The following is a 15,993-nucleotide window of genomic DNA, read 5'->3' as shown; positions in this document are numbered from 1 at the left end:
ACACAGACAGACAGTGACAGACAAATATACAAACAGCCAGCCAGCCAGCTAGCCAGCCAGCCAGCCAGACCTGCTTTAAGCGCACAGTGCAGGGAGTAGTCCTATGCCACCATCATCCGCTTGGCTCACACAAACAGACAGAGAGACAGAGAGACAGAGAGCCAGCCAGAGAGACAGACAGTGACGGACAGACAGACAGTGACAAACAGACAGACAGTGACGAACTGACAGACAGACAGACAGACAGTGACGGACAGACAAACAGACAGACAGACAGACAGTGACGGACAGCCAGCGACGGACAGACAGACAGACAGACAGACAGACAGACCTGCTTTATGGGCACAGTGCAGGGAGTAGTCCTGAGCCACCATCATCACCTTGGCGCCCAGCTTCCCGTCTTTCTTCTTGGTGAACAGCATGGGGAAGATCTGACAGACACAAATATGCTGAACTGTAAAGTTTTGTTTTTATTAATAAATAAACTTTCTAATAACCTACAATTCTTGTTTTTTGATTCTGAATTTTGGAAAGTTAGCAGTCATCTGATTTGGATGACAGAAATATTGATGTACATAGTCACGGCACCCCATAGTCACGGCACCCCATAGTCACGGCACCCCATAGTCACGGCACCCCATAGTCACGGCACCCCATAGTCACGGCACGCCATAGTCATACTCTTTAGTCTCATGACCACACTCTAACAAGAAAAGCAAATGCTCATACAATTCACCTTTGTCATAAGTAACATGAATCAGATACAAATTATTCTCTTAAATTATCATATCAAATGTTCGAGATGACGATAGTTTCATTCTAATCGATCCACACTGGGTCCTATTGTGACACAACCAGACCTCAGTCATCAAACCCTAAAAGTGTGTGAAGTTTGAAAGCTGTGTATTCAAACATGTTCAAGAAATTGATGGTGTTATTACCCCTACTTGACCTTGCTGTGATCTCAGTGAACATTTCAACATTGTCTGTGCAAGTGAAAGCAACATTCCACACAAGCCCTGACTGTATAGAAAGCTGTCACAACTGACTGTATAGAAAGCTGTCACAACTGACTGTATAGAAAGCTGTCACAACTGACTGTATAGAAAGCTGTCACAACTGACTGTATAGAAAGCTGTCACAACTGACTGTATAGAAAGCTGTCACAACTGACCGTATAGAAAGCTGTCACAACTGACCGTATAGAAAGCTGTCACAACTGACTGTATAGAAAGCTGTCACAACTGACTGTATAGAAAGCTGTCACAACTGACTGTATAGAAAGCTGTCACAACTGTCTGTATAGAAAGCTGTCACAACTGACTGTATAGAAAGCTGTCACAACTGACTGTATAGAAAGCTGTCACAACTGTCTGTATAGAAAGCTGTCACAACTGTCTGTATAGAAAGCTGTCACAACTGACTGTATAGAAAGCTGTCACAACTGTCTGTATAGAAAGCTGTCACAACTGACTGTATAGAAAGCTGTCACAACTGTCTGTATAGAAAGCTGTCACAACTGACTGTATAGAAAGCTGTCACAACTGTCTGTATAGAAAGCTGTCACAACTGTCTGTATAGAAAGCTGTCACAACTGACTGTATAGAAAGCTGTCACAACTGACTGTATAGAAAGCTGTCACAACTGTCAGTGTTAAAGCTGTCACAACTATCAGTGTTAAAGCTGTCACAACTGACTGTATAGAAAGCTGTCACAACTGTCTGTATAGAAAGCTGTCACAACTGTCTGTATAGAAAGCTGTCACAACTGTCTGTATAGAAAGCTGTCACAACTGTCTGTATAGAAAGCTGTCACAACTGTCTGTATAGAAAGCTGTCACAACTGACTGTATAGAAAGCTGTCACAACTGACTGTATAGAAAGCTGTCACAACTGACTGTATAGAAAGCTGTCACAACTGACTGTATAGAAAGCTGTCACAACTGACTGTATAGAAAGCTGTCACAACTGACTGTATAGAAAGCTGTCACAACTGACTGTATAGAAAGCTGTCACAACTGTCAGTGTTAAAGCTGTCACAACTATCAGTGTTAAAGCTGTCACAACTGTCAGTGTTAGGAATGAACGGGGTATGAATGTGTCATGTCAGATTACACTTGTGACCAGAGATTCGGGATGCACATGAATTAGTTTTTAGTCGTGGTCTATTATTTTTTTTTTTTTTTTTTTCCCGTTAGTTTATTCTCCTGGCAGGCTTTTCTCTCTTAGTTTAGGTTTAGGTAGGTTTCTTTTCTATCTGTAATTTGTAAATAAAGTCTAGTTAACGTTTATTCTTTCTCGTTTGTTATTTTTCATTCATCGTTGTTTGTTGTTTTTTCTGTACCTCAGGCCGTTGGCCACGCACCTCTGTGACATTGGTGGCTGCCCAGCAACACAAAGACTGACCTTGTCGATGGAGCCGTGCCCGGCCAGGATGGAGATGCGCTGCGACACGTCCGTCTGCTCCGTCATGGAGGTCAGCTCCACACCCGTGAACTCCACAGTCTGGGGAAACATCATACCACAGCGTCAAACATCAACACCACAAAAATCACTGAGTATCAAACCTAAAAAATATAAATATAATGAAATAAAGAAAAAAAGACAAAAGACGCAGCGTTGTTCCTAGGACTCGATTGTCCGTCATTTACACACACCCTTTTTTTTTTATCTGACGCATTGTTCTGACGCCAGGTCGGTCAATGTCCAATAGTTTTGACACACAGGATGTCTTCTGACACAGCATTTTAATGCAGCCAGAACATTTTGACGGATTTATATTTTGCATCCAGGTCCAACTGACCTGTTGTTCTCGGTGTCTGGGAACAACACTGCATCATAAGGAGAAAAATACTGTGAACTGAAACTTTTTAAAAAGAATAAAAAAACAAGAAAGGTAAGTTGGTGGAACGTTTGTTATTGACAAAACAATACATTACAGTCACAAATATATCGACCCAACAGTCTTTTAAGTGCACAGACAAACAATTTGTGACAAAAACTTGTCTTGATGGAATGCTGACCGCTTGCCAGGAAGTCACAAGCGAATCATGTGACTGTAACGTATTCAGATCTGTGCACAATCAAAACGCTCATCAGTACAGTAAAACCTGAGTCTAGCGGACCCTTGTTGTAACGGCGACCTGCTACATACGGACAGTTTATCATGGAACGAACACGATTTCAACAATAACTAACCTTTAACGGACGGACACCTGCCACTTACGGACACGGACACGATTTTTCGGACCGTAGGAAGTGTAAAACACTGTCACAAACGGACACTACATACATGAAAACGCAACTTCAAAAACTCGACTGTTATTCAGGTCAGTGCTCGGCAGCCGTAGCACAAATGGTTGTTGATTGGTTGTCCTGTCCCTTTTCTGACCAATCAGTGGCTTGTTTAGATGGAGACTCACTTTCGCTCACTCACTTTTGCTTCGCTCACTTTCGCTTTTCCGCATTGTGGATACAGTCACAACCAAAAGCAACAGTACTGTGTTTGAAAATGGAATCTCCAGCAGGAAAAAGAAAAGCGTTGACTTTAGAGCAGCGTATCGCTGCCTTGAAAAAACTAGATAGCGGCCAATCATGCCGAGATGTGGCGAAGGAGATGGGATGTGGTAAAACACAGATCGCGAGGATCAAATCGGAAAAAGAAGACGTGATGAAGGAGTGGGAGCCAGAGGCACGAAGCGACCAAAAAACTGTGAAACGTCGGAAAACGCAATATGAAGACCTGAACAACGTGGTATGGGAGTGGTTTTGTACTGCAAGATCGAAGAATCTGCCCGTCAGTGGACCACTTATACAGGTAAGAAAATGCAACCATTTATCATTTACCACTCCCCCCTTCCCCCCTCCTACTAATCTCTCTCTCGATCTCTCTCTCTTTGTAAGCAATCGTTCGAAGGAAATAATAGTTAACACAGCTAAATTTCTGTTCCATGCATTTATGCTGAGAAAAACTGAATGAAACAAGAGCTGACCCAATTTGGTCGAGACACACTGCGGAATTTCCCGTTGAACCACCGATGAAGAGTCAGCTAATTTTAGCTTTGTGACGTACGACTTGCGTAAGTTTGAATGCACAGTGTGTGTAGGGAACGGGGTAGGTGGAGGGGGGTGGTGTTGTTGTTTGCTACATGTATCATTTGTTTACTCACATTTTCAGTGAGTCTCATGTTCAATCCATTGAAAGGGGCTGTTGGCCCATATGTATTCTATAGCTCAACTCTCTCTCTCTCTCTCTCTCTCTCTCTCTCTCTCTCTCTCTCTCTCTCTCTCTCTCTCTCTCTCTCTCTCTCTCTCTCTCTCTCTCTCTCTCTCTCTCTCTCTCTCTCTCTCTCTCTCTCTCTCTCTCTCTCTCTCTCTCTCTCTCTCTCTCTCTCTCTCTCTCTCTCTCTCTCTCTCTCTCTCTCTCTCTCTCTCTCTCTCTCTCTCTCTCTCTCTCTCTCTCTCTCTCTCTCTCTCTCTCTCTCTCTCTCTCTCTCTCTCTCTCTCTCTCTCTCTCTCTCTCTCTCTCTCTCTCTCTCTCTCCAGGAAAAGGCGTAATGTTTTTTTGTTTTTTTTTAGTAAAACATTTGAATTTTGGAATTTTAATTAAAAATCCGTAGCACCGTATTCTGCATATAAAAATCGGAGAAATTATGGAGAAATCGTACATGTGCACAGGTCTGCGTTTTGTTTTGTCAATAACAAACATTCCAACAACTTACCTTTCTTGTTTTTTTATTCTGAATTTGGAACGTTGGCAGTCTCTTTGCTTTTGGATTTATTTTTAAAAAAAAAGATTAAACAAGAAGAGCAAACGCTCGATCGAGTCACTTTCGCAGTTCTGAATATTATATGAGGCATCAGATGGACAGGAAGAAATTGCTATTCACAACACAATGCATACCTGAAGCATACCTGTGACCTTGAAAAAGGTCAAAGGTCACCAAAGCAGACGTCAAAGTGTAGAGGTCACTGGGAGTCACGTTCACATAAAATTTGAGCCCGGTCACTTTTATAGTTTCCGAGAAAAGCCCAACGTTAAGTTGTGTGTTGCCGAACAGAAAAGGCTAGTTATCTCCCTTGTTTTTCTGATAACGTTCGTAAAAGGCTACAGATGTAAATACTTTGATGTAAAGAATAATCCTACAAAGTTTCAATCACATCCGATGAACTTTGTCAAAGATATAAAATGTCTAATTTTTCCTTTGACGCTGACCTGTGACCTTGAAAAAGGTCAAAGGTCAACGAAACCATCGTTAAAGTGTAGAGGTCATTGGAGGTCACGACTAAACAAAATATGAGCCCGATCGCTTTGATAGTTTCCGAGAAAAGTCCAACGTTAAGGTGGTGTCTACGGCCGGCCGGCCGGCCGGACAGACTAACACTGACCGATTACATAGAGTCACATTTTCTCAAGTGACTCAAAAAACCAGACAATTGAAAAGACATGGTTGGTTCAAATTTAAGTTTCATACAAACAGAAACTCATAGCTGGTCAGAATACAAACTGTCACACCAGAGTTGTAGGAAACAGAGCCGATATGGAATGAGTTTTGATGTGCCAAACCACTACAAGTACAATGCAAATTTTTGGGACAAGAAAGTCAACCAAATAAGATTTTTTTAAAGTTAGCCAAATAAGATAAAAAAAAGTTAGCCAAATAAGATAAAAAGTGAAAGACCACAGTCCCCACCTCAGGGTCGGCTCTCTGCACGGTGAGGAGAACCTTGGCCTCTCCCTCGTACGCAACGTCCGCCGCCTCCACCTGCACATGCAGCCATACGCACACATTGGCAACATTTGTACTGTGGGTCCAAGAACTTGACTTTAACATTAAAGTAATCCACAACCCCAGTCAAACACTTTATGGAGAGGTAACTTTGGCATGCTGCTGATGGACGATAAGTACTGTAATAGTGTTAAGAAGTCTGATTCAAGGCAATCAGTCTACTACCACTTTGCAGTATCCATAGTTTTTAAGATAGCAGGTAACACCCACGTACCAGAGGTAGCCTACATAATGATAATAATGAGGATATTATTCTATATGGCGCAAATCCTAAAAATAGTTCTGGCTCACAGTCAGTAACAATTAGAAATAAGCCAAATAAATGAACATACCTTGGGGAGATCTCTGAGCACAGAGACCCCTGTGGGCGAGACAGAGAGGAGTGCCATGTGTGTGCGTGACACTCGCAGTAACACCAAGGGGGAGCTCACTCCGGGCTGGGTGGACACAGCCCCCAGGCTTGTGTCTCTCGTGGCGCTGAAACCCAGCTCCTGCGACAAGAAGAGAAATCTCCGTAAAAAACATAAAATTCTTTAGTTTCTCGTTAAATTATTCATGAGTGCATAAAATTATCTTTTGAGAACGAAACCATTGTCCTTGCAAAGGCTTAAATCACAATGAGTAAAGAATTAAAAATATGTTCTCTTCTGTCTAAATTCCCTTTCTTTTATGTTCTTCCCGGCTATTGGTTCCAGGGCAGCAATAACAGTGTCCGCTTTCACAAGTGGAACTTTTAGGCGTTACTGTTTTTTGCTTCGATATTTTCGTCAACGTGCTTGACTCGACCACAACATTGGCGGCAGATAAATCTCGTCATATCACGTCTCATGTGATAACACTGACCAATCGTCAAAGCTGGATTTTATTCACTGGGCTATCGCGAGAACAGGTTTGGCAACCTACTTTCGATTTCTTCTTCTTCCATTTAGTGATCACGATCAAACTTGATTTTTTTTTACGATCGTCGTATTTTTTCTCTTCAAACGTATTGGTCGTATCCTTGGCAACTTTGCGTACAAAATACGGCAAAATCGTATGGGTAAACAGGTCTGCACACTATAACTCAACAGTGGTAAAAGCAAAAGAAGACTTACAGACATAGGGGTGGCCTTGAAGACCTGACCGTCTTGTATAGACAGGAACTGTAGCGCTGAGGTGTCGGGTGTGTAACACACAAAGCCCTCTCCCGCCACCGCCTGGCAGCTGTAACACAGTCAAACAAAACATCACGTAACACAGCACAGTAACCCTGCAACACAACACGGGGCGGGGATATAGCTCAGTTGGTAGCGCGCTGGATTTGTATTCAGTTGGCCGCTGTCAGCGTGAGTTCGATCCCAGGTTCGGCGGAAATTTATTTCACAGAGTCAACTTTGTGTGCAGACTCTCTTCGGTGTCCGAACCTCCCCCCGTGTACACTACATTGGGTGTGCACGTTAAAGATCCCACGATTGACAAAAGGGTCTTTCCTGGCAAAATTGCTTAGGCACAGTTAATAATTGTCTACCTATACCCGTGTGACTTGGAATAATAGGCCGTGAAAGGTAAATATGCGCCGAAATGGCTGCAATCTACTGGCCGTATAAAATTTCATCTCACACGGCATCACTGCAGAGCGCCTAGAACTGTACCCACGGAATATGCGCGATATAAGACTCATTGATTGATTGATTGATTGATTGAATAGAATTAGCTATTCAGTTAATATGAACCTGCCATAAGCATCAAAGTGCAAAGACCATAATTAAAGACAAACAAATCAGCACGCACATACACCCACACACAAAGTCCCAAGCACCCTGTGTCTGATGTGTCTGAAAACACAGCACGGAGAACGCGGAGGGGTTTTGCAGCCAGCGCAGTAAAGATTAAAGAGGGAAAAATGTTTTGGCTCGTGCGCCAGCAAGCAGGATGTCTCTAGACTGCAAGGTCATAATTACATACATACATGCACATACACATTGAGGGAAATGAAAGAGAGAGACACAAATCCAAATAAGACTGTCTTTCATGTTCCCAACACCTAGCATACAAACGCTATCATCTCAGAGATGAGCTATCACACCAAATACACACATGACATTCACAAAATAAATCAAAAAGCTTAAGCAGCAAAACATATTAGGCCAGTGTTGTTCCCAGACGCAAATGACAATAGGGCAGTCGGGCCTGGATGGAAAATATACATCAGTCAAAATGACCTGGCTGCAAAACATAGTTGTGACAAAACTATCGGACATTCAACCGGCTTGGGGTCATAGAGCTAAGCGTTGGATCAACATTTTGTGTAAATGATCGAAGACCGAGGTCTGGGAACACAACTGTCAGGCATTTGTCATAATGATCTGACATGTTTGAATGCAACGTACATTACACAGCGGCCCCACCCACCTTGTGTCGCTCTCCACCCACCTTGTGTCGCTCTGCACCCACTGGGCCGGCAGCTTGCGTGGAGCCTTCACCTTCCCGCCCGGTCCCACCGTCACCACGGTAACACGTAGCCCCGGCGACACGCCCACTGCCGCAATATCTCCGTTGGCCCGAAGAGACAGGTACCAGCGCTGCACTGTGTCACTGTCACAAAAACACGGGTTGCAAGAGTTCAGCCATATTTCCAACAGATCAGCAGTGCTTGCGTTCAGCTATAGTTTCTGATATATTACCCGATTTGACATGAAAATACTAAAAAGAAACCACAACTCTCAGCCCTACACACCCAGCCAAATCATGAATAATTTAACATAATGTAGTCCTATTCAGAGTTGACTCACGCCATACACAAGTTGTTCAAGCATCCTAACCGTGGCTTAAGTCAAGAACTTTGACAACATGCTCAAATATAGGTATTGCAACTGGTACTGACTTTGATATATATTCACTAGATATAGATGAGTACCTTCTCCTGCATATTCCTTGTCCAACTAAAACATCATTAATTGCTGCATAGAAAACCAACAAACAAAATAGGAACAAATCAGTACTTACCTTAACTGGGTTGGGTGTGGAAACTATTTGTTTGACCAGAAAGAAACAAAAGGCATAGGGGTGGGGGGTGGTGGGTGGTGGGTGGGGGTTCAAAACAAAAGTAATAAAATGGAACCCCCTTTTAAGACCTCCAGAAATGTGAGAAAAGCCGTCTTAACAAGAGGACAGTCTTAACAAGGGGACAGTCTTAACAAGAGGACAGTCTTAACAAGGGGACAGTCTTAACAAGAGGACAGTCTTAACAAGGGGACAGTCTTAACAAGGGGACAGTCTTAACAAGGGGACAGTCTTAACAAGGGGACAGTCTTAACAAGGGGACAGTCTTAACAAGGGGACAGTCTTAACAAGGGGACAGTCTTAACAAGGGGACAGTCTTAACAAGGGGACAGTCTTAACAAGGGGACAGTCTCAATATGAGGGGAACATTTACAAAGGCCATGAACAGAAAATATGAGAAATCCGGGGCTCAAACAGGAGGGAGTCTGAAATTGGGGGGTCTTAAAAAGGAAGGGGGGGGGGGGGGGGGGGCACTTCTGCTGTAGATCTGTGGATGGTAAAATCAAGAGTGACTCACCCGTCTGGCAGTGCCGCCTCCCACTCCGTCTTTCCGTCAGACGTCTTGAGACAGGTCAGGGTGCCAGCTGTGGCCACCAGCACTGAATCTGTAAGTACCGTAAACTACCTTGTAAGCGCCCAGAATCAAACATTTTAACTTTGGGTCAAAAATTGTGTGTAGGGTACAGCACCTTGTAAACGTTCACCCCCTACTTTGGGTCAAAAACTGTGTGTAGGGTACAACACCTTGTAAACGTTCACCCCCTACTTTGGGTCAAAAATTGTGTGTAGGGTACAGCACCTTGTAAACGTTCACCACCTACTTTGGGTCAAAAATTGTGTGTTGGGTACAGCACCTTGTAAACTTTCACCCACTACTTTGGGTCAAAAATTGTGTGTAAGGTACAGCACCTTGTAAACGTTCACCCACTACTTTGGGTCAAAAATTGTGTGTTGGGTACAGCACCTTGTAAACGTTCACCCCAACATTTGTTCCAAAAGTGTCAAAAACAGTTTCTAGTTGATTCTAAAACTCTTCACAAAATACAGAGATATCATTGAGGTGAAAAATGACAAGATGCTGCCAAGCAGTCATACCATTGGGTTTATACTTTCCTGCTTACGCCCACCCCCTACTTTTGAGTGAAATTTGTGCATGAAGGGGGTGGGCGCTTACAAGATAGTTTAGGTAGTTCTCAATCACTTGAATTAAATGTATGAAATCTGATCTTTTCTCATCTTATACCAATGGAAGACGTGTAACATTATGTAGCGATGCATATTTCACCCTAACATTCTCTCTCTCTCTCTCCACTCCCTTTTCTCTTCACAAAGCTAGACATATATAAATATATATGATACATACCCTTGTCTTCATTGAGGAAAATAGCAGGGGCTCTGAAATGACAAACATGCATTTGTTACAAAAATATCAAATACAAACATATTGCACCAATCTGCATTCTAAAAATGAACAAAATCTGACAGAAAGAAAGAAAAGCGGATGTTCAGATCCGGCATTTGTTACCTTCCCTTCTCTGTCTTTACCTTTCCAAGTGTATAGATTCAAATGCTCAACGATAAAAAAGTTCCAGAGTTATACCAGTCCAGAGAACAACAGGCCAGTCAGAGATTGTTAAATCCTGGAAGTATGTAAAGTTTCCAATGAACAATTCCCATCTGTGACCTTGAAATTTGACCAGGATCAACCAAACATGGGTCATGTCTGGAAGAAATCAAAACCTGGAAGTGTGTGAAGTTTCAAATTCATTCCTTCAAAAACGTATCAGAACATAGGAATTTTCTGTTTTCATCAAGACATGACCACGCTAACACTTTTGTCCCGTTTGAAGATTATCCAAAACCTACCAATGTGTGAAATTTGGAGGCTCTAGCTTGAAAAAAAACCATCTGAGAAAATCTCAACGTTTATATTTTTGTCAACGGCCAGCCTCATTTCTAAGACTCATATGATTACTCAGGTGTGTCAAAAAGTATAGATGGGAGACCAAAGACCGATAAGATCACTGCATTCCATTCATCATCCTTGTCTGACCCCCGGTCAACCTACATCATGTCCTGGTCGGCTGCCAGGAACGTCTCCCAGTGCAGGTTGCCTGTGGGGGTGTGCCAGCTGCGAACAAACTTTCCCCCGGCCTGCACGCCGATCATGTCTGCACAAATCATTTAGAATAACATTAGTGTATTGCTTTAGGGATCAGAGCACAGCTGTTGAAACATGCACATACACACACAATGCACACCCAGCCCCACACAAGCATGCTCCAACCAAAAGGTGTAACTTGACAGTTTTCAATCATCAACAAAACATTGTCCATGAACCAGGGACAGAAATGCCCGTATTGCATGCTGACAAAGAAAATAAGCGTTTTCTTTGCATGTGTTTTTTAAGAAGATGGCAGAGAAGTCAAGTCTTTGTAAATGTAACCTCTTGAGAGTTTTCTGCCATGAAAAGAATAATATTCTTCTCACCTGGCTTCCAATAAAGAACGTTCCGCACACAAAATTCAAACTGGTAACAAACATAATGACCATAGCTCTAGGCGGGCCTAAAACTGGTAACAAACATAATGACCATAGCCCTAGGCAGGCCTGAAAGTGGCGAGTAGACACATGTAAATGGCGAGTAGAAATGTTAATCTACTCGCCAAATGCGAGTAAAGTTGCTGAAACAAATGGTTGGGTTGGCGAGTAAAGGCCAGTGCCCCATTTTGTGGACTTTCAGTCCTGCTAGGTCATGCAATATGGTGACTTTTGTATCATTGAAAAGGAAAACAATGAGTGCATCCCAAAGAGTCCATGTAGCAGAGAAGCAATTGTGAATCACATCATACACACTGAAGTACTCACAGTTGCCGTTATACAGCAAGGTGTCAATCCTCCCTCTGCTGTCCTCCTCAGCAACTTGTCTCCACGCTGCACACACACACACACTCATGCCACGTGCAACTTGTCTTTCTTTCCACGGAGATGTGGGTACATGAGCACACTTTAAAAAAAAAATTTTTTTAAGTCATACACAAGGTGCTACTATTCAACAGGGCACAGGAGACAAAGTTGAGGAAAAACACTGCACCTAGTACCTCAGAGTCCCAAATGTCCTGGAAAAGTAGGGGCGACCACCCCCAATCAGGTGTGTCCACAGGTGGCGGATAGTGGGGTGGCCTTCAGATATGGAGGTTAGCTGCGAGATAAGCCAGGCTTGCCAGGACGAATAAGCAGTCGCGGACCAAATGGCGGTGCTTCCAGCAAGATGGGGCAGGGTAACAGGTGGCACTGTTATTCTTAAGAAATACCCCAGGTGTCCAATTACGGGAGCACCATGCGATCTAGAGCAGCATTGTAAGCTCTAGCCCTCAGATAAACAAACCAGCCAGCTATGGCCAAATAGCCGGGTAGACTGGACTCGACAGCCCTGTAAAGCCACCAGTCTAGGAGAAGGACCACTCCGATATAAAAACACGCCGAAGTCAGATGAGCTGGGCCATGTATGGCGCAAAACGGCAGCTTAACGCATCAACGCTCAAATGACAGACAACAGTCCCAAAAGTAAGATTTATTTATTTAATCACGAAGAACACAGTGCACTCACATTAGAATCTGTTATTGCAATTTCATTTAAAGGCATATGTACGCGCTCCCGTGTTTACAAAGTGTAGTTTGCCCATAATCGATGTCAAACGCACCATAAGACCATGTAATGACGATATATCGCCATGCGCGGACCATATACATGCATTACAGCTTGTTTTAGAGTCTCAAAAACTTTGGATGTAAACAAAGACGCGGAGTTATTTCCCTTGCGTCAACGCTACCTCTGTTGGCAAATCTATAAATAGGACGATCCAGATCAAAATGAAAATTAACATATCTCAACATTGAAGGGGTCCTAGACCACAATATTTTGCAGGGAACTTAATTTAGCATGTCTCCAGCTGTTGGTAAAGCAATTAGCGTGTATAGTCATCGAGTACATATGGCTTTAAGCATAACTTTAATTAACAACTTATTTAAGTATATTGTACTTATTTAAGTATATTGTATGTTCTCAAGCTGAAATGCCATCCCATAGTCCTAACCCGATCGTCGAACGCAGAAGAAGAAGAAGAAGTCCTAACCCGATCACAGATTGTTTGACCAAAACATCAATTAATTGAATGAGGTCGCAACTGTGACGTTTTAGAACAGCCGAATAAGACATCACCAAAGGCATTTATTGAGATAAAACACAGTCAAATATGTGTAGACAGGGTTTTTAAAGGGAGCGTTTTTGAAACTTTTTGGTAGTGTATAAATATGTATACGTACGGGTTGTAATTGAATGTTTTGGAGTTTGTTTTTTGGAGTTTGTTTTTTGGCATTGTATAATTATGGATATTTGTTGGGCTCTGGAATAGTCTGTTTATTTTACTGGATTAATCAGATTTTATCATGTGTGTGTGTGTGTTCGTTTTGCTATTGTACATCGCCGAGAGCTCTTTGTTTGTTCGTTCATGGGCTGAAACTCCCACGGCTTTTACGTGTATGACCGTTTTTACCCCGCCATTTAGGCAGCCATATGCCGCTTTCGGAGGAAGCATGCTGGGTATTTTCGTGTTTCTATAACCCACCGAACTCTGACATGGATTACAGGATCTTTTTCGTGCGCACTTGGTCTTGTGCTTGCGTGTACACACGGGGGTGTTCGGACACTGAGGAGAGTCTGCACACAAAGTTGACTGAGAAATAAATCTCTCGCCGAACGTGGGGACGAACTCACGCTGACAGCGGCCAACTGGATACAAATCCAGCGCGCTACCGGCTGAGCTACATCCCCACCCGCCGAGAGCTCTGAAGAGAAGGAACGTTTAATAAGTTTTCATTATTATTTGCATCACATGCCCGCTCTTTATCTTACCAATGGAGCCATCATGAGAGTTGAGGGAGGCGACTGTGTTGAGGTGTGTGGCAACAAACAGCTTCTTGCCACTGCCTCCGTGTGAAGAGGTGTCCCAGTGGACGTGCGTCACCTTGCCCACATAGTCCTGCTTCCTGTGGAGAGAAAAGTCAGCATGTGAAATGATGAGGATTACCTGGCACTTTGAATTTGGGACTCTGCACCTGCATATGAATTATGACAGCCCATACAGACAGTATGTTTCACAGACAGTATGTTTCACAGACAGTATGTTTCACAGACAGTATGTTTCACTATGCACAAGGGATGACAGTGTGAGCAAAAAAAAGGAGGTCTATTTTGAGAAAGGTCTATTTTGAGAAAGGTCTATTTTGAGAACGATCGACTGGCTGTTCCCGAGCCTGGGGGCTCTGTAAGGTCCGACTTTCGGTTCCTGAGAGTGAGACGCTCCGTTTTTGAAAACATCTTACGTTCCTTGATGTCAGTGATGTTCCGAGGCGTCGGTCATCGGTCATAGACCGATTTAGGTTGTAAAATGACCGATTGCAAACACCTCTGTCCCGTCAAATGTCCGATCCGATCGCGAAGTCAGCGGTCATTGTCCGATAGTATTACGTCTAGAGCGGTCACTGCAAGAAGAATCTGTACAAACTGAAGTATCAAACCCCGTTAAAACGAGTTCGAATCGGGGCCTACTTGAACTTCAATTTTCACTCTCGGTCGAACAATAACACAAGGGACGCAACTCTCGACCGAACAATATTACAAGAGCCACAACTCTCGCTACTTTTGACAGCGACACTTTACTTCCGCCGCCACATTTCTGCAAAGAAAGCTGTTCAAGCTCACTGAAAATGATCACGTGTGACATTCTGAAGTGTGTGAAAGATCACTTGTCACTTGTGACATTAATTCTGAAGCATAGTGTGTGTGTGTGTGTGTGTGTGTGTGTGTGTGTGTGTGTGTGTGTGTGTGTGTGTGTGTGTGTGAAAGATCACTTATGACATTCTGAAGCATGTGTCTGTGTGTGTGAAAGTAACCCTACTGAACACTGTTGCATTTAAAATATTAAAATAAATTTGGAACTGTTCAGTTTTTATTTGCCTTTATTCATATATTCTCAGTCATCTAAAAAGGTTAGGTGCCATGATTGGTTCGCTTGATCTGAATGTCCTATTGTTTTTTGTAGTCAGGACATGATGTCCTATTAGTTTTTTGATTCAGGACATTTTGTCCTGTTGCCCTCCAGTCCTAGGAACATCACTGTTGATGTTGAATGAGATTGAGAAAAAAAAAGATGTTGATATGAAGCAATGTTCTTAGGCAAAATACTGTTTTTTCACAAGTTAGACTCCATGAATGGACTACAGAGTCAAAGGTTTGATCAGCAGTACTTTGAAGGGGAGAGTTGATAGTCAGTATAGTGTTTACTTCAAGTAAGATACGCAAGGCCGGTGTCTCATTTTTCGTAACGAATTTGACTGCATGACAAAAGCGTAAAGTATCAAAGGTTGACCATCAGTACTCTGGAGCTTGGAAGGGAGGGTGGATTTTCAGACAATCAGTGATTAGTGAAACACAGAATCAGAGTTCATACGAGATCAACAAAGCCGAATACAAAATCTCGGCCCAGGCAAAAAACAAGATCGTTACATTGGCTGACATCCTACCTATAGCAGCATTGATCAAGTTATTCACTTATTGATACTGAGATATTGTGATAAAGTGACATGCACTGTCTCAACCTGGAAGTTAGAAAGATTGATTGGACTTTCCACCCACAGCAGAGTGCCAAGAACTAGATCTCTCTGAGCACTTAGAACTGCTACATTTTGAAAGTTTGAAAATAAAGGAAGAAGGTGCTGATGCTGATGTTAGAACTATATTTACTGCAGAGATGTTATGTTATGTTATGTTATATGAACTGAAGTCTTATATCGCGCGCGTATCTCCAGACTCGGACTCAAGGCGCAGGGACCTATTTATGCCGTGTGAGATGGAATTTTTTACACAATACATCACGCATTCACACCGACCAGCAGATCGCAGCCTTTTCGGCGCATATCCTACTTTTCACGGCCTATTATTCCAAGTCACACGGGTATTTTGGTGGACATTTTTATCTATGCCTATACAATTTTGCCCGGAAAGACTCTTTTGTCAATCGTGGGATCTTTAACGTGCACACCCCAATGTAGTGTACACGAAGGGACCTCGGTTTTTCGTCTCATCCGAAAGACTAGCACTT

General features: G+C 42.9%; 1 protein-coding gene across 1 annotated transcript in view; it reads right to left on the bottom strand.

Moving 5' to 3' along the window:
• The window catches only part of LOC138977937 (ER membrane protein complex subunit 1-like), a 38,949-nt gene that overhangs the window by 22,544 nt on the left and 412 nt on the right, over positions 1-15,993 (bottom strand). Inside the window, exons 2-12 of the mRNA XM_070350545.1 lie at positions 13,746-13,879; positions 11,699-11,764; positions 10,899-11,001; positions 10,194-10,225; positions 9,348-9,435; positions 8,201-8,362; positions 6,883-6,991; positions 6,121-6,279; positions 5,693-5,764; positions 2,406-2,504; positions 332-431 (exon numbers count right to left, since the gene is read on the bottom strand). Of these exons, the coding sequence (XP_070206646.1) occupies positions 332-431; positions 2,406-2,504; positions 5,693-5,764; positions 6,121-6,279; positions 6,883-6,991; positions 8,201-8,362; positions 9,348-9,435; positions 10,194-10,225; positions 10,899-11,001; positions 11,699-11,764; positions 13,746-13,879 (1,124 nt within the window). The remainder of the gene's footprint in view (positions 1-331; positions 432-2,405; positions 2,505-5,692; positions 5,765-6,120; positions 6,280-6,882; positions 6,992-8,200; positions 8,363-9,347; positions 9,436-10,193; positions 10,226-10,898; positions 11,002-11,698; positions 11,765-13,745; positions 13,880-15,993) is intronic.

This window comes from Littorina saxatilis, linkage group LG10 (genome assembly GCF_037325665.1).
Source record: "Littorina saxatilis isolate snail1 linkage group LG10, US_GU_Lsax_2.0, whole genome shotgun sequence".
Taxonomy (NCBI): domain Eukaryota; kingdom Metazoa; phylum Mollusca; class Gastropoda; order Littorinimorpha; family Littorinidae; genus Littorina; species Littorina saxatilis.
This window is presented reverse-complemented; position numbering and strand designations above follow the sequence as displayed.